Below are 27,347 nucleotides of genomic sequence, written 5' to 3'. Positions count from 1 at the left end.
GGTGCGAGGGCCTGGCTGGAGAGCGGGGCAGGAGAAGGAAAGGAAGGTACAAAGGACAAACAAAGCCCCCAAAACCGAAAAATAACCCCCAAAAGAGAGAAAGGAAACGGGAGGTGTCGACTGGGGCTCCTCTTGCGAGGGGAGCTCCGGAGGAGAGGGGCCCGTTAGCTCGAGTGCTCACACAGAACATCGCCTAGGACAGCGCTTCACACCCTTGCACAGCGTAGCAATAATTTACTCTGAACTGCAGTAGACAAAATACATTTCTTAAATAATTTACTATTTATTTGCTTTGTCTTTTTTTTTTAATCTCTCGTACTTTTTTTTTCCTTTTTTTTAAATCTTTTTTTTTTGTAACACAAGAAACCTTGTTTGTGCACGTTAGTTCAGATTATTGCGACATGTAACCTGAATTTCAGTTAAAAAAAGGAAAAAAAAAAAAAGAAAAAGGAGAAAAAGGACAGTTGTACAGACAAGAAGAATGAATAACTTATTATTGCACTGGCTACAATTCAGTAGTGATTTGGTTTTTCTTTTTCTTTCCTGTAGTTAGGACRACCTCTAAAGTACAAAAGGAAAACGAGAGAGACACCTAAAGCGTCAGCGGCGAGAAGAAGCCGGCGGGATGATGGTGGAGGGCGGGAGGGAAGGGGCGAGAGGAAAACGGGAAGCGAAGAGAAACGTTTGGAAACCAAAGGGCCGTAATAATTAGTCCACGTGAACCCCAAGGGAACACCACCCAGTCGCGGAGTCACACGTAATGCAAAAACCAGCAGAGTTTCTCTATAAAAATATGTGCATTATGAAGAGAGAGTTTTTTTGTGGTACTTTTTTTTTGTCTTTTTCCTGGTTTTGTATGTCACAAATACATTATTTCTATGTATATAAGTGCCGATATACAGAGAATGTACAGCTCCCCCCGCCGGGGCTCTCCCGCCGAACGGGTCGTCTCTAAAAGGCGCCGTTTCCAAAATGGAGCAGGTTTAAAAAAATAAAACGAGAGGCCAGCGAGCCCCCCCGGCCCCCCCGCGTCCCCGCCACRCCGCACCCCAATCAATGTGACCGAGGCCGCGGGGGGCAGGCGGGAACGGGGCCACCCCCCGATCCGGCTCCCGTGTCCCGCTAGGAAAGAGCCCGCTCCCCGGCCCCGCCGCCGCTCAGCCGTCCGTTTGGTTTCTTGCTTCTTTAATCTCTTTTTTTTTTTCCTTTTTTTGTGTTTTTTTTTTTTTTTTCTGTCTTTTTTTTGCAAACCTCCACAGCGCTTAAGAACAAGTGACTGCCAAAAAAGGGGGGAAGAAAGAAAAAAAAAAAAGGAAGAAGAAAAGAAACAACAACAACAACAGAAGAAGAAACCCGGGAGCGGGGCCACGGAGCCGCGCGGTCCCTTGGGATTTTCCAACCCCCGCGTTTGGTGTCAAGCCCTTGAGACCCCCGTGTTCCCGGCGCGCGGAGCTATACGGGCTCCGGCGCGGCCTCCTCTGTCGCCACGGCCCCCGTGGCCGAGTCCTGCTTCCGAAGGGGGCTCCTGGCCGGGCCCAGCAGCTCCTTGCTTTTCTCCGGGGGGCTCCGCGGAGTCTTTGGGAGGTCGGAGTCCGCGGGGGCCGGCTCGGGGAGGCCGCCCGAGGCGGCGCCGTCCGCCGGCTCGAAGGAGAAGTTGGGCACGGTGAGGTGAGGCCCGCGGCGCTCCGCCTTGGCGGCCGCCTCCGCGGGCTGGCCCTCGGCCGGCTCCGGGGGCTCCCGGAAGGCCGGGAGCTCGCAGGACGGGGTCCTTCGGCGCAGCGTGCTGTTCTCGGAGGCCTTGGAGCGCGAGGCCGCCCCGCCGTCGTCCTCCATGGGAGGATCTATAGAGATGCAGGGCGGGCTCATCTTCTTCTTCCTCCGCGCGCCGTGGATGTACTCGGACTCGGGCGGCGCGTGGGCGGCCGGGCGCGGCTTCTCCTCGGCGGCCACCGCGAAGCCGTCGCCGCCGGAGGGGCAGATCTCGATGGAGTGTCGCCTCTGCTCGTCCGCCCAGCTCGGCTTAGCCAGGAAGCCCTTGGTGTCGATGCTGTAGAACTTCTTCAAGTCCTTCTCCCTGCCGCCGCCGCCGCACGGGCTCGGGGGGCTGCAGTTCTGGAGGGGCGACGGGGCCGGGGAGACGAGGGGCGACGTGGAGCGGCCGCCGGCGTCCGGGCGCTGGGCCCAGGCCTTGGCGGCGCTGTTGATGTGACTGACCTCCTGGTCGGCCGCGTCGCAGGGCTCGGCGGGGCCGCCCTCGGCCTCGCTGCCGCCGGGGCTGGGCGGCCGCCCRGTGCCGCCGCCACGTGGGATTTTCCGTGCGGAGAGGCCGGCGGGCCGGAGCGGCGAGCGCGGAGGGGAGCCCGGCATGGAGGCGGGATGCAGCGGGCTGGCGGGGAAGGAGCTCTGGCACGGGGACGTCTCGCCGGGCTCCGCTTGCAGCTTGTCCTTGGTGTCCGGCGGCTGCGTGTCCACCGAGTCCCTTCGGACGGCCTCCTGGAACGGGGGGACAGAGAGATGGGGCGAGAGCCTGGGCACCTCGGCGGGCAGCGCGGGAATGTGGCAGGAGGCGGCGGCCGAGGGTCTGACACACAGCAGCCCATCGAGCCTCCTGTGCCAGCCACGTCCTCCCTGCCCTTCCGCACAGCCTTGGTCTCGCTCTACATCTGCACCGAATCACGCGCCGATGCCACCCGTGGCTAGCGACATGGTGCAGGGCTGGCCCCGGGCTGCTCAGGGCACAGCAAAGCTGAACTGGGCATCTTCTCCCTGCACTTTGGCAYCTCCTTCATGAAACTCTATCTCCTCAAAGATGAAAACTGGTAGAAAGGACCTTTTCCTCAATTGTAACTCGCTGCCGCTTACGTGTATTAAACTTTACGGCACCAGCATCAGAAACATTTTGTTCTGAAGGAGGGAAAACCAGATCCTGGGGGTAGGAATGACTGGAACAGGAGGGAGCCGGGGGCCCACAGGGAGGGCTGCCTCCGCGGGGCCTTTGCCTCCTACCTGTCTGCACAGCAGCTTGTTGAGAGCAGGAGAGCGAGGGACAACGTGCGGGGGAAGGATCTTCCAGCGGGGGCGGCCTTCGTGGTTGGGAGAGCGYGCCAGCGGGAAGGTCTCCGTTGGGACTCGCAGGGAGGAGCAGGTGCCCGCGGGCTGCGAGTGGATGGAGGTGATGGAGCCTGGGAAAGAGAGAGAGCAGTGAGCACCACTGTGAGGCTTGGAGGCAGAACCGGGGCCTGCAGACTCCAGCAGAGAGGCAAGAGGGAAAGCAAAAGCCCTCCGAAATCTCGCACACCTCATGGAAGCCTTGGGGAGCACCCAGATGAAAACCTCCTTTTTGCTGTCTCCTGCTTTAAATGCTAGGCTGTRCCTCGTGAACAGGGAGGAGGTTACAAATGAAGTCTCCTCTGCAATTTGGCTGCGTTGCATGTGGCTCTGCCCTCTGSAACAATGCCCGTTCAAGCCCCCATAGACACAGGAGGGCCATCATGCCATCAGTGCCCATCATTCTATTTCAGATGAYGGAGTACTTGGAGCGCTCTGACACTCGCCACGGTCAGGAATCAAGCAGGAATCACTCCCTTCCCGAAGGGTCCCGGTGCCCTGGCCGAGCCTGAAGGCAATCCCTCTACCCCAGCCCCTTCGTGGTGCTGCTTTACTGCAGTTCTGCTTTATTTGAAACGTCTCATGCCTTTCTATTTCTTTTTTTTGGGGGGCTGGAKGATTTATTGTGCTCATTAGCTTGAAACCCCACGTCTGTTTCTACATTGCTGCTCCACGTTAAAAACACGGCCATCCATCACTTCAAGAGATCTCGCCCAGAGGTCAGGGAACTTGAACCTGTGACAAAAGCCATCCAGGCAGTTCGCAGTTGCATTTCRGAAAGAGATTTGTTGTAGGGAAGAGCGAAAATTTAGCATTTCATCGTTTTTCTTTAGGAGTTTTTCTCCAGAACGCCACAGGAACAGCGAGGTTTCCACCCCAAACCTGCCCCACTTCTTCCCATTTCATTTCTGGGCTCTCCAACAGCCCAAGTCCCAGTCAGAGTCCATACCATCCATGTATCAATCCAGGCTTTAAGAAATGTTTTTTATGATTCAGAAAAAAAAAAGTCATAAAATTTGTCACAAACACTGCCATAAAGTCAAAGCCCTACACTCTCCTCCCCATCCTTGGTTGGAATTTCCCCCTGTTGGAAGCTTTCCATCTAGCTCTTTTATATGAAACCAAGAAGTCCTCGAAACTGCACAGTCAGGAACACTGAAGGAAACCAAACACCCCACGATTTGTGCATTTTCCTCTTGTTTTTCTAATAAATCAAAGAACTGTGTCTAAGACAAAAATAAGAAAAGAATCGGTCTCTCTCACAATATTTTCATTGTGTAGACTCCATAATATTGGGAGAAGACCAGACAGCTTCAGATGACACTGAAAGTCCATGGAAGTATAATTGCTCATTCTAGCCTCTGTCCAAGCTCAATTTTACTCGCACTGTAGCTTATGGGCCGGCCACTTAACCAGCATTTGGTCTGGTCAGGAGTTGCACAACGCTACGTCACAGCAATCAGATGCACCCAGCAGGTCAGAAAAAAAAGAAGTTTCCCCATCATAGTCATTTCTCAAGTTTCCTTGGAGAGAAATTGGGTAAAGATGAGAAAATCCYAGGTCAGTTCTACCCACACCTGCCAGCATCACAGCAGTTTTACACTAGTATAAATCCTGATCTACACCCACTACAGAGATGAAAATCATCCCCAGTGGTGCAGCCATGAAACTCAACCTCTGTTTTCTTTGCTTAGCAAAGAATTTGCAGGTGAAATAATAATAAATACYGAGCAGAGAACACTAACCGGTATCCAGAGAGTTTAACAAATATAGAGTTACTTCACCCGAGGAAACCAGAGCAGATCCTGCCAATCCCACCAGGCTCTGCAAACCCACTACTCATCTCTCCAAGCTGTTCTTGCATTTCAAACAACATTGAATCAAAGGAAACCAGGCCGGTAAGTTCTTGGGAGCCACTCACGAAGCACATGTGCTTTTAGGGAGGCAGATATKTTCTTTCCTATTGATTTCCCCTTCAAATCAACTCAACAAAGCAGGGGAAAGGCATTTTTGAGGGAATATACTTGCATGCAGTTGCGCACACACAAAGCCTCCAGGCTCCGTGCGATTCCCTGACTGTGGGGTCTGTCCATAAGACTCATTACAGGACCAAGCTGCAGCAGCCCTGGAGAGCAGGGAAAACCATTAGGGCTTTCTAATCTTCAWGTTCCCAAAGAAACTCCTCTCTCTGTGAGCTCAATATACCGCACTGAAAAGCTGCTGCTCCGAGACAGGGCTGCAGAAGCAATTGTTGTGGAGGAGCTCTGTCAGGAAGCAATACAGACCCCAGAACTTACTCCTGGTGATTTTATTGATTTGCAGTCATGATGTCATGGTTGATCCCTTCTGAACAAACGTGCACAAATATCCTTTTGTTCAGCTGAGAGCTTGTTCTCGATGCCTCTCATACTGCTTGGGTGCCCCAACTCTCCGCAACCAAACCACCATTTTATATTTTATCCCGAGGAAATGCAGTCATGTGATAAAAACCCCAACTTCTGCAGGGAGCAGGAACCTTACCTCTTTGGGCTTTGCAGGGATACGTCTCCATCTCCACCTCATGGAGGGGGAAAGGGGCTTTCGCTGGCATCACAGGGCGGAACATGTAGCTGTCGTTGGGCAAGGAGTGCATGCGGGAAACGGAGATCTTGCGGACCGTCAGCAGGTTCTGCGGGTTGTGGGGACGCAGACAGGTCGCGCTGCCCTGCAAAGTGAGCAGAAATGGAAATATGGGTCATTCAGCATCTCGGTGATGGATTTGTGGCAATTTCCTTCTCATCTGCTTTTTGCTTTAAGACCTCGTGCAGATGTTCCTCTTGGCATCTTGCAGAGCCTGGTGACTGCAAGGGGAAAGTGGTCTCCTTCGCAGCTGCTCAGGACAGAGCTTAAGTTGTGGCTTGGGTAAAAAGAGGCATCAATAACCAACCACAGCGCTGAATCTTGGACAAYGCAGAGTGAAAAAAAGGTCCAGGAAACGGGCCCATTCTCTGCACACATGAAAAAGCCAGCAGTTTTCATGTTTACATTCTGATTTCCTTGAGTGGCAGTGAACCCTGGTCCCAGAGCCACAAAAATTGGCCAAATGGCCAAAGGAAAAGTTGGCCAAATGGCCAGTCTCAGTCCACAGTGACCGAAGGTACCAAGTGTTTCCGAAAATTCGTGTATTATCCCCCCCAGTACAAACATACACATGGGCAGACAGGTAAACACACACCCACATTAACACCAGGGCCTCTTTCCCACAACACARAGCGCTCGAGGCACCACCAGCCCCAGGAGAAGGCAGCACACGGTGGGAAGCAGAGGGAAGGGGAAGATGCTCCAGCCCAGCAGCACACAGGGTGAGGAGTCCCCATCAGAACACATAAGGAATCTGAATGTCTCTGTGTGCAGCTGTGCAAGAGGGGTCTAGTTGGAAGTGGCCAAAACGAGCAGGGCTCATCATGGATCTCTCCAAAGTGCTGGTCCCCTCATTGGTTCCCTGAGGCCTTCTGCAGGGTCACCTCAATAGGTCTCACAGCACATTCATCCTGGGGGCACATTTATCCGAAGAGAGTCAAATGATGCCGGAACAGAGGAGGTTCCACAGCTTGGCCGAGTGCATGGAGAAATGGGAGCCCTTGGAACAGAATCTGCAGCCTGGCACCTTGCCCCAAGGTTTTAGTCCTAGACACATTCCCCTCACAATTTACCAAGTTATCTAAAGAACAACTAATCGCCCTGGTTTTCCTTTAGCGTCAGCCTCCAAGTGACTGATTGAAAACATTTTCCCAGCTGCACGTCTTAAATTATATATATTTTGCTTTGCTCCACCAGGCTGTTTTCCCTCTGTGCTAACAAAATCTGGGCCTGACATCTCTCACTGGATAGTTTGGAGGTCACCAAGAATCTAGTTAAATCTGTTTTTTTTCAGTGCATTCCTGACTCACAATTTTCTCTCCGCAGATCCCTAAAGAAAGACACCCTGAGCCAAATTACTTGAAGCTTTAACCCTGTTGAACTTGGCTGCGAGGACGGGGGGATCAGCAGGAGTTATTCACAGGTAGTTGGCACCAAGTGCTAAGTGCRGGCTTGCACGGCAGACCTGGGGGTGCCACCCAGACCTTTCATCTGCTCTGTGAATGGACCAGCAACGCGGGCTGTGCCAGCTGGCCTTGGGCCAGCGCTGCTAATAAGCCATCAGCTTCCCAACACCTGAGCCAAACACAGCCGGGCAATTGTTAAAACCCTGCTATGTGAAGAGGGAAAAAACCCTTGCTCCTCTTTCTCAGTGGTCTAACAGAAGAATCACAGTATTTTTCTATCAAATCTTGATTCTTGTTTATAGGCTTTTAAGTGGCTCTTTGCTGGCTGGGATGAATGTATGAAAATCTCCTCTTGACACAAGCAGCTGTGATTTTAAGGGTTTCAGTTACTGAGACCCAGGCACTTGGGCAGATTTCAAAGGTGCTATGAGAAATACTTTGAACCATGGCAATCTTAAGCATGTGCATGAAGCTTGTTGACTCACACCTGGCACGCTGCACTCCATATACTGGAAGATTTGGGGACACCCCAGAGAACTCCTGCTTGGTGGGAAAAGCTCCATGCACTGAGGAGTCTCATCCTGCACCTGGGGAATTCAAGGCAGCTCTTCAAATACCACGAATGTCCATCCTGGACTGGCTGCTTTTGGGAATGCTGGCGCCAACACACATCAGCAGCAGATGTGAGGCAGGAGCATCCCAAGCACTCAGATGTCTTCAGATGTGCAAGGTGAGAATCTACTTATTTTGGAACCCCTCTCAGGCCGAGCAGAAAGGCAATAAATGGACTGCAGAGGGCCTTGTTGATGCAGCTCAGAGATCTCCGTCAAGTGCCTTAAATCCGTGAGCCAAGTTCCCSTGACTGGGAATCAATATTCTACTGGAGCTCTGATTTTGCTCTGGTGCTGAGTGAATGCAAGAAAAACAATCCTGCAAATACCTCCACAGGACACGACCCTTCCTGGGTGATTAAAGAGCTTGAAGTTACTCTGTAAGCAAAGGAGATTCGCAGGATATTSTGGAATGGGGAATGCTGTTAGTCCTCAGAGGCCAGGAGCCAACAGCCCGCAAACAAGCTGTGGGCCCAGTTCCTGGAGGAAGGGCTTCTCCTCATCCCTGTTGTCCATTCTGGCCAGAGGCTGCATCTCCAGCAGCGCCTCCCACTGCCTCTGGGATGGGGAAAGGAGAAGGTAACAAGGGCAGGAGATGAGAGGTCTCATTCTGCACATGCCAATGGTGCAAACCTCCGTGCAGGCCAACTCTGGGGGCTTAAGGGGCCACCTCTGTTGGTCCTTGCAGAGATAACAAGCTCTCTGCTCTGCCAGCAGAAACTCAGGGACCTCTTGTAGTTGTATTTACAAAGTCCCAGTTATTGCTTGCCTTTGAAGGATGTCTTCCACCATGTTCTCCCTTTGGTGCTACCACAAAGACCCTTGATATCCAGGTGGAGAAACTAAAGGACACCTGGTGGAGCTATGATGGATTAGTTATATGGCTTCTTTGGTGGATTATTCCTTCATATGGCTCACTCCCTTCCTCGCACAGGGAAACCTGCTTGGTCAGCAAGAGCTGAATCTGAGCACAGAATTTGCTTGGAGATCTTGCCAGATACTCGCCATTAAATGTGCCTTGACTCATGATAGAAATCAGAAATAAAGAGGAAAACAGGCCAGCTCTAAAGCAGATTAACACCGGGTGGCCGCTGCATGTTCTCTTTGATCACAGCAAATCGCTCTCCCTTGCAGCATGGACATCTTCTGGCCAAAGTGCTACGTGGCCTCTCGTTCCTTCTTCCTGGCTCATTCACTAGCAATGTCAAATGATGGTGGCCAACTCCTTCAGCCTGGGGAAGATCTTCAGGAGCCAGGAAAAGCAAAGGAAAAGATGGAAAAGAAATGTTCACCAGCCTCCTCCAAAGGACATCCAAAGACGGAGTGCGGTGGCCAGCGCCAGCATGATGCCACGCTGCCTTTTCACATGGCAATGTCACAGGAGAACCTGACGGGCCCTTTGGGGCAGCTGCAGCTCCACTCAACAGGCCCCTCCAGCTGCCCTGCGCTGACTGCAGAGAACATCCTGCTCCAAGCTTCACATCAAGGTCTAGTGCTGGCCCAAARCTGACCCTGGTTTTGAAGGAAAAAGACTGGAAGCAAAGCATGTCAGCGCAGGAAATGGCCTGCTGCTGGCACAGGCTTCAAAGGTCACTTCTTTCACAGCAGGCAGGAGAGATGGCAGCTCCGTGTGACTCACCAGCCCTCCTYGGTGCATGGCTGAGGCTGAGAGCAGGTTCTTGTGCCCATCTGAGGACATCTGGAGCTGACTYGGCCCAGCAGGGCAGGCCCTTATGGACATCCCTTATGTGATGCAAACGGGCACCGGTCCGTGGTGCAAACAGAAGGGACTGAGCTGGGGGCTTCCAGCCCCTCTGCTCTGCTGGCTGATCCACCCAGAGCAGCTGCTGAATCCACAGCTCAGCCACGAGCAGAAACCTCTGCTGAGGTTGTGTACAGCGGGTAAACTAGGGCCCTGAGTGTCGTCTCAGAGCTGCTGGAGCCTGCAGCGCCCAGGCTGGGACAGTGGGTGTYGATTTACTTGCATCGTTCTGCCTCCTCAGTGCTGTGCTACAAACAGGTTCTTACGGTCACGGCAGGGAACCCCAAACTGGTCTGCGTTTCTACTGCAAACTAAGAGAAGACTGGGTGGATTTCCAGCTGTAGTTATACCCTTTGAAAGCAAACAGCTTAAATATCACAGTATACATTAAAGGCAAGATTTTTTTTGGCTAAAAAGAGCATTTCATTTGTGTGCCTTATAAGGCTGCTGGCAGAATTGTTCAGACCATGCTTTTTGGCTCAGCTACTGAACACGCAAGGCAGTACGAAGGACAGAGGACAGAAATGACTGTTCTGGCTGTGAAGAGACAGGTCTAGGACAGTCAGACACCACGGGCAGCTGCACAGCACCGAAGCACAAGGCCACAACGTGGGAGCCACGGCGCGGCGCCATTCACCTCAGCCTCGTGGCCTGGGCTTTTGGGAGAAGCTGCCAGGACATGGTGGGAGACAGAGCAGAAGGACGAGATTTCCATCATGGGAGTCTCTGCCCTCTCCAGCGYGTCTGAGTCTGGGATGGCTAAACACACATTCTCACAGCTCAGCGCCTCCTTCGGGTACAAAATTAGGGAGATAAAAAGCATCAGTAGCAGAGCAAGGCTGGGTCTTTTGCTTCAACCATTGGGTTCCTCGCTACTTGTCCTCTGCACACCAAGTGACCAGCGCTGGGAAAAGCTCAGGGCTTCTCATGTGCTCAGGAGACACTGGCGGGTCAGGGAAGCTTATGGAGACTGAGCCTGTGCAGAAGGATGTGTCCTCTCTTCTCCCAAACAGAAAATCAAGCTGGCTGTTTGTGACACACTTTCTTGCAGAAATTTCTATTAGGAACTACATTCAAATAGTGAATTCCCCACTGCCATGTAACTAAATTCCTTTTTACTTAACTTAATAGAGTCTGATGGATTTTACAAAAAATCTAATTTAATGTAATTTAATCTCAAATCCTCCATTGATTTTGTGGTAGATTTATTTGTGATCACAGTCACAAAGCAATTCTCTATTCAGGCTTAATCATATGCTGCTGACATGAGCTGAGACAATCACCTCACGCCCTCCCTTCTGCCTGGCTTCTGCTTGCCCTATTTTTCTGGAGGACTAGCAGGGATGGGAGAGCAGGCAGTGTCTGGAAAGCAAATCCAGGGACCTCCAGCCTCCTGCTGGGGAAATCTGACAGTGCCCCAGGCTGAGCAGGAGCCAAGGGGAGCTGCGTGCTCACGTCACAGTCAGGGCTGGACTGTCCTGAGCTGTACGGTGGCATTTTCAACACGTGCAGCGTTCCAGAGTCACCTGGGCTTCAGAAATATCTGATGCTTCTCTGGAAATCCCAATATGGGATAAAAAAATGCTGTGTTGGGTTACCGTGTTGGTGTGAAAGGAATTTATGCCTTCCCTTGCCATGAGGGTTGTCAGAGCCAGGGTGCCCAGGGCTTTCTGCGATGCCTCCCACGTGCAGTGGGCCATGCTGAATGACACGGAAAGATGTGGTGGCCCAGGGAGAGGATGGGGACATGTGACCGATACGCTTCTGAACTTTAAACCCACAAACTTTGAATGACTTCTTTGGAAATGGCAAGAGATGAAGCTTCCAAGTCACCTCCAAGGACAAGCAGGACAATGTTAGCCATGGAGGGCACTTGCCAGGTGCCTTGGAGAGCCTCCTGAGACGCAGTGACCAGCAGGAACCGCCCCCACCCCAAGCAAGGGAGGAGTAGATGCCTTGAGGGAGCTGTTACCAGGGCTTGGTGTTTTGGCTGTAACGCTGGCTCAGATTTCAGGACTTCCTGGCTTCTGTAGGGTGCCCTGCCCTCCAGGGCCACGGCACCTCCTCTGCTCCCGCTGCCAGCTGCAGTGGTCGATCCTCTGGACATCTCCAGCTCAATCTCAGCATCCATTTCAGCATCCTCCTTCGCCTCCTTGTTGCTCTCCTCCAAGTGCTTCATCAGCACCGCCACCACCACGTTGACCAGCACAAACTGTGCAATGAGGACGAAGGTGACGAAGTAGACGGGAGAGATGACAGGCAAGTAACTGAGGCAGTGCTTGTCTTCCCGGGTGCATTCCCGTAGAGTGTCCTGAAACACAGCGGGAGACGGGGGGTTGCATAATGTGGGGCTCTGAATATTGAACACTCACAGACAACACGTTTAGGACTGAAAAGTGTAATAACACACCCCAGACACAATGGCTTGGGGGTACAACCAAAGCAGAAGAAATTGTGGAATGATTACACCATCCACAGCACAGGTCTTTAGCTAYAGACCCAAACAGGAGGATTGTGTTTTATCCCAAAAGCACCAGAGCACACACTTTCTCCTGTCAGACTCCAAATTTCAAATGGAAGAGCTATTTTTTTTTATATATTTTAGAAACTTTGGTTTTAAAGCCCTGTTTTGATACAAGCGATACCTAAATTTGTTTAAAATTTATCTGTGTTTCTACTGTTTAAGGGAAGTAGCCAGACAGAGATTGCACACACCTTCATGATACCATTCCAGTTGTCCCCTGTGGACACCCTGAAGAGGGTGAGAAAGGCCATGCCGAAGTTGGTGAACGTTGCGTGCCGGCTCAGCCCTTCACAAGGATTCTCTTCACTGCAGTCTGCAGAACAAAGAAGTGGAAGCAGGTCAGTGAGGCCAGCTTTGCCAGCTCTCATCTACCTTCAGCCTTTTTGGTTCACCAGCATCTACAGCATGTGGTTGGGACACCTGATATCTGTGTTTTCTTCAGTGCCATAAGGTTGGAGCCTGTTGTACCCAGAGCTGCCTTCCTGCACCTGGCTGCAAGACCCTGAGATACATCATGGTGATCCACAGCACTGAGGAAGACTCTGGCTACTGACAGATAATCTCAGCCTGCAACTGCTGAAGCCACTGAGACACCAAGGAGCAAAACTCTTCCCAGTTGGGCCAGGCAATATCCCACCTGCAGGATGCTGCAGCCCTGGGMCAGGTCACCAGGGAGCTGGGGGAGTTACATCCTTGGAGGTTTTCAAGATTTGGTTGGACAAAGCCACAGCTGCCCTCATCTAGTGATGATGCCTCTAGTGGGAGGTTGAACAGGGGTCTCTGAAGGTCCTTTCCACTATTTCTGTGATTCTCTTGACTTTGCACCAAGAGGCAGAGGCAACACAAAGAGATTTAAAAGGAGGTGGAAAGAAGRCGGCTTCTGCTGTGCAGTCTCAACAAATCCTGCTCTACAGTAAGCTCTGCCTATTACCCTCTTGGTTATGTTCCTTGTCTTGATTATTTTTTACAGGCACATCTACCGTAAGGGATATTTCACTGGAATAAAGTGGAGCGATTTGACATTTTTTCCCCCTGAGAGTTAATACACTAATGAATGTAAATTGACCGCATAAAATGTCCCTCTTTCCATAAAACATGGGTTCATTAAGTTTTTATGAGGATGGGCAGCAATGCCTCTTGCAAGGGCGTTTCGCTATTAGACATTTATTTCAGAGGCAGATAGGAAAGCAAAGCAAACAAATCTAAAAAACCAAACACCAAACCCTCCACAACTGACCAGCCCTGCGGGGAGCGAGTGTCGGCACTTCTTGAGGCTGACCTAGACCAGCAGTGATTTGGAAGAAGAGAAAATATTTCCTTCTCAAAGGAAGGAAGGGTTGTGCTGATTGCCCGGGTTTGGCTGCTCACCCTGGATGAGACTGGGGCTCTCCTGGTCTCTGACCACACGTAGCTGCTACTCGGACCCTGGGATTAGCAAGGGGTGTGTATGGAAACACACAACTGATTCAGAGCAGCAGAAGGTGCCTCTGCGAATAGGGCATTCTTCATCTCAGTGGATGAACAGATACACAGCCATATATTTATATATGCAATATAAAAAATATACAGGATTTCATTTGGGGTGGATGCAGAACCATTTTTTTTTTTCCAGAATTTGTGGAGTCTGAAAAATAATTTTTCTCAGGTTGAAAGAAGTATTTTGCTTTCGGGCATTTGTAGTATGAGCAGAGGGCTGGACTCATAAAGGGGATTAATGACAGCAATAAAACCACTGTGGAGGAAAGGCCTTTCTGATGCTCTTGAAGCCCTAATTGGGATGTGAGCACTGAGAGGGCTGCAAGAGGGGAGACTYGTCTCCCTCAAAGCTGGGCAATACAGAGCTGGAGTCTTTCCTCKCTGCTCCACCTCATCTTCTTTTGAATAGTGGCCACGTTCATGACCAGCTCTGCAGTATCATTGAGCAGGAGAAGTAAAAGGTTCTTCTGGACAATGGGGAAGTCAGTGGATGCCTCCTGATTTATGCAAAAAGGAGAAGGTGACGCTGAGAGCAACAACAGACCGACAAGACTTAGGCAGCTGGAAGAGCAATGGCAGCCAAGCACAGAAAACTAATGGAGTGTGGTGGAAGCTCCCAGGAGAATATGTTTATGGTGGCATCTCGCCAACACAGATCTGATTACCATCCAGCTTTAGAGACTCATGTGCTGCCTTAAGTAGCAAACTTCCATCTTTGTGAACCTACCCATGCTGGACAATTATATTTAAACAGTAAATAGCTTCTCTACAGCCAAGGGTGGTGTTGGACAAATCTATAAATGTGTGTGTGTGCACTGGACAGGTTCTGTATTACATCCCCATGTGTCATCTGTGACCCTGAGATCAAGAGAAAGCTTTAATCTTTAGAGTSCAAGCTGTGAAGCTAAGGAAGGCCCAAGAATGAGAGAGAAAAGAAAGGAAACAGCTTAGATACCAAATAAATATCAACCGGATGAAATAAATTATGTCAGGCACATTACTCACCTAGCTTGCCAAACAATTCCACTCCCAGGGCAGCATAGATAAAAAACAGGAGCATAAAAAGAAGGCCAAGGTTCCCTACCTACACAAGAAGAAAGCAGAACAAGGGTCAGGCAAGTTGAGGTCACAAATGAAATTGCTCCATCACATTTTAAATACAAGTAAAAGAGGGACTGGTGGCCTTAGGTCAATCATTACCTCCCCTGGTTTCCAATACTCTGGTTCTGTTTCATGACTCTGCTTCAACAGACCATGGGAGATGCTGAAGGACCAGTCATTCCTAGGGCAACACTGCTTCTATGCACAGCACGACGTCCCCATCCCCTTCCACTTACAGGGATGCTGCCTTCACCTGTAATTTGGCCAAGCAGCAGCTGCGGCCTCGCTGGCACTTAGTGTGGTGCTTGAGTGCCACAGTAGTTTAAGTACCTGCTGCTCTGGTTTGAGCTTGGACAAACAAAAACCAAAAACAAACAAAAACAAACCCCAAAGCTCCAGCATGAGAGCACCCTGCTGCTCTGGCTGCCCCRGCAGATGTAGCCTCCTCATGGAGCAGGATGAGCGAGTGACCAAATACGTTGTCCGTGCTTGTCCAGCGCTCATCGAGACCTGTCGTGGTCCTCCCCAGGGCCGGTGCCCGGAGCAGGGACCATGGCTGGGAGCAGGGATGGGCTGGGCAGGCGGCAGCGAGGTCAGCCAGGGGCTGTGGAGCAGCAGGAGCACAGACTGCATGCGCGTCTGCAACCTGGGGTGAGTCATTCCCCCCCCGTAACTCCACGTACCCGTCTCTAATACCCTTGCAGGGAGGTAATTAATGTCTCTGAAGCACTTGGAGATCTACTGAGACCAGACGAGGAAAAGACTGTGCATGAATCATGTTGCTATGAGAACAGGAGGGGGAAGGAGACACCCCGGCACATTTCCCCYGCAGCCAAAGGCCTGGACGCCTCTGCTGGACTTTCCATCAGGGACCAGAGATCCAACTCTGACCAGCAACGGCATTTTGGGCAGCTTGTCACCCCGACACGCTCTGSAGAGGTGGTTCTGCTCTAGCAGCTCTGAACAGCTCGGCCCATGCTCTGTTTATCCATCAAACTCCCCTGGCTTGTCCTGGGTGCCTTTGGCTGGACAAAGAAAGCTGAAACCCCCCTACTCTCCAGCATCCATCATTTGGGCTATCCATCATTTGCCATGATCCAGGGGAGGCTGGAGCCTGTAGGGAGTGAAGCAGAGGCAAAGAACATCTTAGAGCTCCTGCGTGGCCTGGGAAAGCTGCCTCTCCTCAGGCTAGTGCAGGCACAACTGCCACTAGCACCATGTCCAGCTTTTTTGCTTCTCTTAGGTGAACTGTGGTAGCTCAGCCCCACTGCACGTCCAGCCATCGGAGCGGGACCTCTGCTCCACGTCACTCAGGAAAAAGCCTGGATCTGCAGACACCCGGATGCAGAGCAACTACACCGGGTTGTGTTAGCTTGATCCACAAGTTGTGGTACCAACCGGTGTCTGCTCCTCATCAGCGCCTTGCACGGGCAGGGTGGATTTCACCCGTTGCGGGGAGCCTCTGGGGATGCCGAGATGCAAGTTACTACCACACTGATCAGGATACAACCATCACATCTCWGCAGTATCACTGGCCAGTGCAATTCCACCCAAATCCCTCTGCAGCCTTGGCCTCTCCCTGCTCCAGGTGAGGCACTGATGGAAGATGCCTCTTCCATGGACACCCCTTGTCCTGCTGCAGCAAGCGTGAAGATCACGACGGCTCCTCTCGTGCATGGGGCTGCTCCAACATCAGTTATTTCTGCATCGCTGGCCCACACCTTGGCGTTTCACTTGTCTGTGCAGGCAACGTGCACGGCTCCCTGGGATGCTTGTCAAGAGCAATTTCTCATAAAACTAAGCCTCTGCCAATCCTTTCCAAGGACATGAGTCCTCCTTGTCCTCCTTCCAGCACTCTCCAGCCAAAGCAATAAGTCGGGAAGCAGGAAAATATAGGCTAATTTATGCACAAGACCCAGGAGGAAATGGACACATTTGTCAGCTTGGAAAATGAAGGCCATCTGTGTGGAGTCCAGGACTGGTGGAGAGGGCCAGGCTGACAACCTTGGGGGCTGCAAGCATCTCATTTGTGCAGGCCCGAGGCCACGAGCAGAACTGAAGAAGCTCCTCCTTTTGGGTATCTGCTCAGTCCCAGGGGGACCAGTGCTAAGAACCCACACAGGGCTACCTGCTTTGGCCAGTGATTTCTGCTTTTCTACTGACCGATCTCAGGCATCTCTGCAAGGTTTTCCAGTATGCAGCATGGCATGGCACACTGCTACACATCTTCCAGAGCCCGTCTCAACCGCAGGATTTGCTGGTGACATTTCTGTTCTTGCTGTCTTTACAACCACTGTGAGTTTTCAGCAGGTGATTCCTTATGTCCCATAACTGCTCTTAGGCAATGCCAAAAACACCATCAGGACAAGCACAGGGACTGCAGCACCAAGAAGAGTTAAACTCTGGACAGGAGCAAACTGCAGGCTTTGTCCTTCAGGGGACTGATGGAACGAGGAGTTCTTCACGTTTTTCTTGGCACAGACTTTATGTGGGGGTAGTTCCAAGCTTTGAAGACAAGGAGGAGGTATGCTGCACAATCCTGCATTGAACTAAAGTGCCTTCTACAGACCAAGTGGAAAAAAAAGAAGGAAAAAGAACTCGGATCGTCTAGATAGATGGGGCTGGATTTCATTCTTAATCAGAATGGTGCAAGTCAGGAGTCACTGTGATATAACTGGAGTGGCATAAAAAAGAGCATCAAGAAAGAGAAGAAAAAACAGACCACCTTGCAAAATGGGACCCTTCAGCTGCTTAATTATGTCTTATATTTCTGTATATTCTGTACATTCTGTAAATGTTTACATTCTGTAAATGTATCATTCTCCCTAGGCTTATTTAAAAAAAAGACCCTGGCCTTTTTCTAAAGTGAAATCGTTGCATGAGAAAGGACCATGGAAAACCAGTAACCTTTTCTCCCTTTGTGGCTGTCACTATTGCTGCTGACAGGATTTGATAGAGAAGTCCCACAATCAGCTGTCACTGGCCCTGCAAAGCCCAAAAGGCAACTGGACTGGATTTCATGACGAGCCATCAGGAACAGCACTGGCAGCTTAGTGTTGACTGCAGATTTTCTTTCTTCTGAATAGAAAAATGAACTTGCCCAATGCAGGCTAAAAGARTAAACATCTACTGGAAGAACTTATTTCCTAACACTTCCCATCCACCAAACAAGACCGAGTGGCTTTTAAAAGACACACACAAGTTCAATCCTGAGCTCYGTGGCCTGTGCTATGTAAGGAGCCAGTCTCTGAGCTCAGCAGGGAGGTCTGAGTGTGGAACAGAGCTGGCTGTGCTGGACCTGGCACTGTCTGAGGGATGAAGTCAGTTTTGGTCAGGCTAGCCCAGCTCGCTGTCTGGTTTTAGCTGCTCAGTTGAAAGCAGTGGCTATATTTCAAGTTTACACCAGTGTCTCCAATTTTAGCATTTGGCACTTTGGAGTCCATCACAGTTTGCTTTCATGCTCCAAAATGGCACACCATGGTTCTGAGCGGAGACCAGCATTGCTTTTCTAGGTGCCTTTGGCCACCCTGCCAGYCCAGCCTCTTGGTCATCCAGCTGAGAAACTGGAAAACTCCTTGAATTCCTCTTTGAAAAGGACATCCTGTCTCGAGATGCACAGTAGTGAGGAAAAGAACCATGCTGCACAAGCACAGATGTCCTGGGCCAACAACATGATGACTGAATCAAGCCTGCCCAAGGGTTTGCTGAGGCTGACAGGGTACAGAGCTCGTATGCAAAGAGGGTGCTGTTTGAGCTCTGTTCTCAACCATTCTTTCCGTCTCTTGCTCTCCTCATTTTTCCACTCCAAATCTCTTTGGGTTTTTTTTTTTTTTTGATCTGGTGGAAAATCTGTGGACTGGTAGTCAGAGAACCAGGGGACAAGGAGGCTGCAGTAGGGTAGGAGTTCCTCCTGCACTGCAAAGAGAAGCTCAAGATCAGCCTGAGCTGAGGTTCCAGGAGAGGAGACTTGGCCTGCAGCATGACAACTTCAAACTTCCATGCTGACAGCCCCYAAGGCTGCAGAAAGGCAGTTTTCTAGATGTAACTCAAACTATCTCTACAGCTGAATGAAAACAAATCGGACGCTGATGGAAACCATCAAAAAGAGAAAGAAAAAAAAGTATAACGACACTACCTTATTATGCTAAGGCCATAAATGGACATTTAACATATTCCAGATAACAAATTTTCTCCTCAAATTTCCTGGGTAAACATGGAATTAATTTTTCTTGTCACTTAGCAGACACATTCAACGAAGCTTTCTAGTTATGGTTTTAGACTCCTTAATTCAGTGGGTAGGAACTCCTCCCCTGCCCTTGAAAGGAAAGCTGTAGCTTTCCATGTGGGAGAAGTCTTCCCAATTTTTCCTCCTGGTTTTCTGAATTACCCTGGAAGACAAAATGGCATTTTGATTCACACAAGTTTGCTTGGGTGATCTCTGGGGATTTCCCTCTAAAGAAGACTTTGGGATGAATGTTAAGTGCAAAAAAACCCCAGGGAAACATAACAAAAAAATGGCCTCCTGCCACCCTATTGTTCGGGGGGGAAAAAACAAGGAGAGAAAGTATTCTCTGTAATCACAGTGCTTTCAAAAGACAAATAATAGRCACAAATCAACTGCTTTTTTGAAATGCCAAAACAGGGGTCAGGTTGGTAAATTCCATGCTTTAGTCTCAGCCAAGCTGCTTCACTGAAAAGGAAATCTGAATACCAAAAGGCAAATGTCTTAGATGAGAACCATCTTTATGGCAGCGATGAAGAAGAAATGCGTCTTTCCAAGAAAAAGAAATTCCCCTCATTTCCCAGGCCATTTTTAATAGTGGCTGTGTTTGCACTCTGTTTTATGCGGGGGTGAAGGGGTCTACAAGAGCCTGGGCYATGACAAGGCAAATCCACAGTCCCCTTCCCCATCTCCAGTTCTGTCTGGCACAGGTTACGTGATACTGATGATGTAAAATAGGACGGTGTGGACAGCTGAGCTAGCTCTAGCAYTGAAAAATCAGGAATCAGATCACCAAACCCACAATCCAGCAGAACACAGCTTAAATATCATACGATATAAGAAAACCAGAGAAAGACTAAGCTGCCTTTAATTCTTCTGATGTGCCTTAGATCTTCTGGGGGGAGAAGTACAAGTCAGCAAAGCATTGCTTTCTTTTTTTTGCAAATGCAGTAATTGATCCATAAAAAAAAATGGTCCCAGGAACACAGCATTTGAAGGATCTTATCAAARATATCATGACTGGCAGCATCATCGTTCCTCCTGCAGTTTATGAAAACAGTGATTTGAACCGCCCTCCCCCGCTTTTAAGGTTYGAACTTTCAGAAATGCCTCCCCTATTTGGCTTTTAAAGTCTGCAACTCCTCTGTCAATAAATGTCAATAAACATAACTGCTTCTGCCTCGCAAAGAAAACCGCCGCGCTGGAAGCTGTTTGCTTCCAGGACTTTCATTAACAGCTTTCTCTGTCTACCCTGTGGTTTCCTGACCTCCCCAGTGAATTCTCTGTGTTGGAAGAGCTCTGTCTACAGCACTGAGCTCTCCGTTAACTCCTTTTCCATCATTCTGTTTCTCCTACCTAACACGGACTACGGGGGCAGGATTTACTCTGCACAACTCTCCTCTCAAGGCACTGGTGGTGGTGACAGGTGGCTTCTCATGTGCACTGAGCACAGGGACACAGAGCTGTCCCCAGTCCCAAATGCAGAGTCCACCAAGGAGAACAAACTGAGCACAGATCAAGTGTGGGGGCTTACCTGGGGAAGTGCCTGCACCACTGTGTCCAGGAGAGCTCGCATCCCAGTGGCCATTTTAAGCAGTTTCAGCACTACAATGAGAACCAGAACCCAGTCAGTGGGGATGGGGTACGTCTGGGGCAAAACCATAAAGAAAATATCATTTCAGTTCCTTTTGGGAGGGTTCAAATCTCTCTTGTACCTGTTCGCACATATGGCAAACTCACTGCATCCTGCAAGGTCCATAAAGATCTAAGCATCCTGACTCCATCCCTCACCAACTGATATTAAAGACTTGGGTAAAACAGGCCAAAAGCCACAAAAATTCCAGTATGTCCTAGCAGGAAAATRAGAGCAAGATGGGGAGATGCTTTCTCAGGGAAAAGCATCATCACAAGCTCTGATCCTCTCTTTTCTGCTAGTTCCTCCTCATGTTTGGCACCAGTATAAACAGTCTGGAATCCTAGGTTTGAATTGGAGACCAAGCTGAGATCCCTCTCAAAATGCTGCTGAAATTTCATCTACYCTGCTTCTGCAAGACCATTCTACAGCCTCATCTTGTAACTGTTCTCAAAACCAACCGAAAGACCTCCGGAGAGAGCCTTACCTCTGGCTATCCTCAGCACGCGCATGATGCGGATTATGGTGGGATTGATGGGCAGCGCAGCATTCATCTCAATCTCCTCCAGCGTGATTCCCACGATTGACAAAAGAACRATGGCCAAGTCCAGCTGATTCCACCTAATGGATAAAGAAAGGACAATAAAGGAAAAGCACCCATGGATAGTCAGCCTAGAAAGATGCCCAGGAGTAGAGAACTGCCTGATAATCACAGGCAAATCCCAAACTCTCTCCTCTCTCATATCTGGGCTGATGATCCCATTCTAGGTGGCACAAAAGAAACTCCCTGCAGTTGGCATGGACAGTCCCTGAGCCACTCAGTGCTGTAGGCTGGCATTTGATTCTGCTTCCCTGTCCCTATCATCCTCTGCACCTAGAGCCACTCTCGGAGACAGGATATTGGGCTAGAGGGAACAGTTGCTCCCATGTCACACCCTTGATCTGAAGGCACTGGGGCTCAACACAACCACCTCCATCTTTGCTAAGGGGTTGACAAGGGCAGCAGCCTACCAAAGGCTGGCCTAGTCCTCTAGACTGAGCAAGCTGCAGCTGGCAGAGTGGCAGTTCATGAGGTTAGGAACTTATCTGCAGTTTTGCCAGATTCCCTGAATGTCCCCTGCAAACAGGAACAGCAGTTCTGGGGACTTCTGGCTCCTACGCTATGAAGTTGCACCCTCAGAGAGGCAGCCCTTTGCAATTCCTTGCACACAGCGTGTGGTACTACTGGTGCAGAGATGCTACGTTTACCCAGCACCTGGCTTCTAAACTGGGTCGGTACAGCTCTATCCCAAATGCAAAGTTGTTTAAAACACTCTCACCTGTCCTTAAAGAACCTCCGAAAACCAAACGCCACCAGCTTCAGAACGGCCTCGAAAACAAACACGATGGTGAACACGTAGTTGCAGTACTTCAGAGCTTCATCCAGGGACTGAAAAGAGAGGTACCAGTTAGTCTAGCCCAACTGCTCTTTCCTAGATCCACTGTGGAGGGAGCGGCAGACACGAGGGTGGCATAAGCACGGAGACGTAAGCAGCAATGTCATATTAGCTTGCAGAGCTCAGTTACAAAACACTGCRTTAAATCACACAGAGAAATGCAAATAAAGGATTAGACACTGATACAAACAAGAACCCCCATAAGCAGTAATAACTAGCTGTGCTAAAAATGACAAGAGTCATCAATCCTCCCGCTTCAGCGCACATGTTGTTCAGGATCTAGGACACAGATTCTACCTCTTCCCCTCCTAATAAAGTTTACTTTTTCTGCACTGCCTAGAGGTGGGTAGAATAAAATATCATTGCTTTATGCCAGCRTGACAATCCTGAGGACAATGGCTTTGCTTAACACGCTCAGAAACATAAATAATGTGGGAGACAGATTAAGTTGTGCCTTCTTGAAAAATGTTACATCTCCAGCACTGGGAAAAGAATATCCATATTTGGTGCAATATTCACTCTCTCTATAGAGCTGCTCTCGGAAGTCAGGAATCCACAGTGTTTATACTCGAAGATGATGAGTGTTTATAACAGATTTCATTGGAATTGGAGGCCAACAATAGCAAAAGAATCTTACATGGACCTTAAAATAGATAGCTGCAGAGTAAAACATCTTTTTTGATCAGGGTAGAGCCTTGGGAGAGGAGGGAGGGAAACCAAATTTAGTTAAATGTAGTATAGGTCTCTTGCAAATAAAAAAAAAAATGACAACAATGAATATCTAAACAGGCACAACTGGAAATAAAACACAACAGAATAGGGGAAAAAGGCTTTTTTTTTTGGCTTTGGTGACAGAAGACATCCCCGGCCACAGGAAAACTCTTCTCTTCAGAGTCTTGGGCTTTGTTGACCCCAGATATGCAGGATCAACACGCACAGACTTTTGGGAGAACTGGATTTAAAAGGTGTTTTAAACGCTAGTATTCCTCCGTTTGCATCACTCTGCTTTTGTTTCTAGTGCCTGAAAAAAATGGCAACCTTAAAAGAATGTGGCACAATTTATTATTTCATATAAAGCTCACCCTGCCTGAGCTTAAGCTCTCGTAGTACTTGCAAAGGTTTGCATTCATATTTACACTGCTGTGTTTTACATGAGCGTTAAACAAGGGTAAATAAGATCTAATCTGAATAAATAACACTTACATGCGAAGCAGAGGCTGTTAGGTAATGGAATTATTATGGGGGCAGAAAAGCAGAGAGCCTGTGAGCAAAAGGCAAACACACATCCCCTGTGGCTGGGGCCCTTGGCGCAGCTTCCAGGAGGCATTTGCAGGCTACCTGGCAGATCATGTAATATTTAAAGAGCAGACACTGAGCCTAGAGCTCTGTGAACCAGGATATAATGGAAGGTTTTTACAGGTGACAAATCCATGGGCTACATGATTTATAGCAAAGATTTCCTTGGGAAAACAGGATTTTGGGATACACTAAAAAAACTCACTGTACTTGAAGGAGATTTACTTCAAATTCATTGAGGAAAAGAAACTTTTTGCTCTGCGTGCATTAGCTTCATATTTATATCCATTAATGGAACATTCTAACACTCTGGACTGTTTTACAGCCTGAGGATAAATCATTGCTGGGATGAGGAGAGGAAATATTTGCTCTGGTCTTTCTTCCAGCAGCACTTTATTCCCCTCCCCGCGAGCCTGTGGCCCTGCTTGAACGTAGGAGCAGATCTCTGCCTTCAGAAGCTCTGGTCTCGACCTGTGTGATGGTGGAATCACATTCCTCGTTGTCACAAGAGGCTCCTTCCCGCATGGGAGCTGGTGCTGGCATCCCCTGGGAGCAGCGTGTGCTCCTCAAGCCTTCCACGTCCCGTGCCTCTTACCTTGGGCTGGTTGTAGTGCTCCATTGACATAGTGATGACGTTGACCCCGATGATGAAGGTGATGAAGAGGTCCAGGTAGTGGCTGGTGCAGAGGCTGTGGATGTACTTCCGCGCCGGGGAGTAGTCCGCGTAGTAGGGTCTGCGCTGGGCTTCTGCAGAGGAAGGCAGAGAGAGGCAAGGCAGTGACTGCAGGCCCTACAGCTCAGCGGTGGGCATGACCATGCCAGGACCTGCTGGTGGTGCTGTACACCCGCCTGGACACAGGGCAAAGTCCTCTGGAGAACAAGGAAACTGGAAAATGGCCAAGAACTTCTAGCTGGCAGCAAGGCCTTCCAAACCTGCAGCTGGGTCATCTGCCTGAGCTGAACCTCCTGGGCCTGCTGAGGTRACCTGGACGGCTTCCTTCTTGCAAGTGCTCTCTCTTCCTACTGCTTCATCTCAGGCTAGTGAATGACCTCTGCACTTAACAGGGCTCCATCACAAACTAGGAAGGGTGAGAAGCAGGATGGAAACGAGACCATAAGCCAAGAGAAAAGCTTCAACCGCAGCAAAGCTTGAACTCCAGCTTGGTGGAACGGCCCAGGTCAGGTCTTGCTGGTGGGGACTTTGACATRCATCTATTCTAATGCAGACATTAGGCATGTTGCACGTAAACTAGACCAAAACCTGAGCTCAGTGTTACTAAGAGCAGGCTTTTGGTGTGTTACAAAGGTCTAAGGAGAACATGGCAATGCCTGTGGCAAAGTGGGACACATGCGAGACAGCGACCAGTGCACGGGATGGGCCAGCAGCAACAGAGCGGGGTGCTCAGCATCTCCTCAAAGCCTGGCAGCAAAAGCTCCTTCAGAAATGTAAGAACAAGGGCTTGGCTGTGCCTGAAAAACCACTCAGGCCACAAACCCATCAATTTTCTATCTCYGCTTCTGGTCAGGATTCCTCCTTCGTTTCTTTTGAAATGGGGAGATTTCTGCACATGACAAAGGCCCTGGAGCTGCTCCAAAGTTAGTGTTTGGCCACTGCCCCACGACTGAAATGTATTTATTGCCTGTGGCTCTAAAATTAGACTGTGACCACAGGATGGCTGTGGTCACTCGCATGGGGTCTAGTTCTTTTCAAGCTTAAGAAATGCAAACATTCAAAGAGGGTACTTAAGGGCAAACCCAGCATTACTGGAGATTTTRCAAGTGGGAAAGACATCTCAGGTCACATCAAGTCAGAGCAGGATTGTTCTTAATTCTGTTTTTTTCTGTTTGCAAATGTTTTGGCAAAACTGGCTTTAAATGCATGAGGACCTATGAAAAAAAGAGTGGCTTAACCTTAAAAAAAAAAAAAAMCCAAATAAGTTCAAAATAGTCAGAGTCCTCCTGAAATACATCCTTCTCTTCTCTCATTGTGCTAATCTTTCAGACGGAGTGACTCTTGGAACGGCCTTTTTTTGGTAGAGCAGCTGAGGCCAGATTAGAGCTCAAAACTGTACAATAAGTTGGATAAAAGGAAACTGAATCTGCTGCTCTCTTTCAAGTACTTTTTTTTAGTAGTACTTAAAAGTGAAACGGAGACATTTAAAAAACATTTCTTTTTCAGTGGGTCATCTAGGCTTTTTTTTTTTTTCTTTTTTCTTTTTTTTCCCTGCTAATGGGAGTGGAAAAAAATGAGATGAAAGCAAATGTAAGTTATTTTGAGTGCATTTTGGTATTGCTTATGCTCCTAAATGCTATCAGTCATCTCGGACTGGAATAGTTGTTGTTGCTACTGAGCTTCGTTAATGCTCTGATGTGCCTAGAAAACAATAATAAAAATACTGCAGGGAGATATTCACTTTGGTCTGTACAATATGCTTCCCTGTGTCTTCAGGATCACAAAAGACTTTTTTTTTCCTCTCTTTTCTTTTTGGAAATGTCTTCTTAGGAATGCAAGAAATCACCTTTCAGGAGGTCTAAGAATGCCCCAAAGAGTCGAATATTAAGGGTCTACTTATTAATAAGCAGCTGATTAATGGATCTCAGAAGAAGGTTAGCAGTGACGGGCAGTGCTTGAACACAGGCAAGCAGGCTGTAGCTGATTGCAATCACCCTCTCAACGGTACAGGAACAGCCACTGAGGAACCTCTATAAACTCTTTGGCTAATTCTTAGCATCAAGCAAAATCYCAAGAAGACACTTGCCCCTAAAAAGCTGCCCGGGAGAAAGTTTTCTGGGCTGCCTGCCGGCAAGACAGTGTCTCCCTGCAGGGCTGGGCATCCAAAGGGACAGAGGGATCCCACCGGGACAAGAGGGGACCTGCTCCATGGCACGAGTGTCTCCGAGGGCTGTATCTGCAGCCTCTGCCAGTGCTGGCTGAGTCTGATCAACTGGTTGGACAATTTGGGCTCGGTTTAACCTGAGCTGGGACAAGGAGGCTCTAGAAAATGCCTTAAGTGGTTGGGATGCTCCTAAAGCTTAACACATGGAGAAGCAACTGCTCTCAGGGATACACACACAAGGGATACAAGGGCTGAAGCTGCCCGCATGCAAGGGCACTGCCATGCTCCGTGCTGCCACCCATGCAATGTCCATTAGAGGAGATGCTGGTGCGGGGAGGACAGGCCGTGCCGAGCTTGGGCTGGGGCTGCAGGGGTGGAAGCAGCAGCAGGTGMCCCCCTCCTGCATGGAGGCGGCCGCCGCTTAGAGCAGCTCCCTTCAGCAACAGCTCATTCCTGCTCCCTTCAACGGGAATTCTGATCCGCAGTAACTCTCTGCAGCTCTCCAGCCCCATCACGTTTGCACCTCTTAATACACCAGCTTATTCGGCCTGGTTTGGGTGAAGAGCTCACAGCAGGTCCCCAGGGCTGCGTGAGACACAGCAGTATGGGCAGATGGAGGGCAGCAGATGAAGCACAGGCTGTGTCAGGTTTCTCCAAGGAAACTGTCTCTGGGATGAGATTCCCGCCAACTGGCAGAGACATCCAAGAGCCAACTACCCCATGGAGCTACCGCCAAGGGCCAGAGGTGCTGGAGAGACGTGAGGATGAGGAGACACCATCAAACACAGAGAAGGGAAACGACGGCCCTTCCTGGCCCCTGCCTCTGGATATTGGCTAATGCTTGAATCTCACCTCCCTGAAGAACATTTAAACCTCCTCACTCGAGATTCTGCAGACACGACAGTAATGCAGCACTCTCCCCAAGCTAAAAGGCATTTCAGCTGGTATTACAGTTGCCAGCTAACGCTCCTCCATCACTCGTCTCAGCATGAAACACRAGAAAGCCCTAATGGGTTTGTACGAGGGCTTGGCACGGAGCAGCACCTGCCACCACCTGAAAAAAAACAAGCAAGATGGTTCGGTGATTCCCTAGTTGGGAATACTGAGCACTCAGCTACGCGGTGCCCRTACTGTTAGCTGCAGCTCCAAGATTTCGGCAGGATCTGGAAGGGTTAAAGCTGAGGAACGCTGCTCGTGATTGCTCATCCCTAGCTCCGGACTGCAGCTCTGATGGGTCCCAGCACAGAAGTGGCCTCTTCCTTAAACAGGCTGTGATGCCGAGAGGTCCATTCGGCAGCCCAGGGGCTGCAGGGCGG

General features: G+C 49.7%; 1 protein-coding gene across 1 annotated transcript in view; it reads right to left on the bottom strand.

The window, feature by feature from the left end:
- Positions 1 to 1,347: 1,347 nt before the first annotated feature.
- Positions 1,348 to 27,347, bottom strand: part of CACNA1H (calcium voltage-gated channel subunit alpha1 H) — a 103,118-nt gene continuing 77,118 nt past the window's right edge. Inside the window, exons 24-33 of the mRNA XM_026053940.1 lie at positions 23,790 to 23,941; positions 21,782 to 21,891; positions 20,950 to 21,083; positions 20,364 to 20,434; positions 14,512 to 14,590; positions 12,222 to 12,343; positions 11,479 to 11,817; positions 5,629 to 5,812; positions 3,007 to 3,182; positions 1,348 to 2,493 (exon numbers count right to left, since the gene is read on the bottom strand). Coding sequence (XP_025909725.1) covers positions 1,453 to 2,493; positions 3,007 to 3,182; positions 5,629 to 5,812; positions 11,479 to 11,817; positions 12,222 to 12,343; positions 14,512 to 14,590; positions 20,364 to 20,434; positions 20,950 to 21,083; positions 21,782 to 21,891; positions 23,790 to 23,941 — 2,408 coding nt within the window. The 3' untranslated portion in view covers positions 1,348 to 1,452. The remainder of the gene's footprint in view (positions 2,494 to 3,006; positions 3,183 to 5,628; positions 5,813 to 11,478; positions 11,818 to 12,221; positions 12,344 to 14,511; positions 14,591 to 20,363; positions 20,435 to 20,949; positions 21,084 to 21,781; positions 21,892 to 23,789; positions 23,942 to 27,347) is intronic.

This window comes from Nothoprocta perdicaria, unplaced genomic scaffold (genome assembly GCF_003342845.1).
Source record: "Nothoprocta perdicaria isolate Ctin4 unplaced genomic scaffold, notPer1 scaffold_12, whole genome shotgun sequence".
In the NCBI taxonomy this organism is placed as follows: domain Eukaryota; kingdom Metazoa; phylum Chordata; class Aves; order Tinamiformes; family Tinamidae; genus Nothoprocta; species Nothoprocta perdicaria.
Note: the sequence above shows the minus strand (reverse complement) of the source record. Positions and strands in the feature narration are given on the sequence as shown.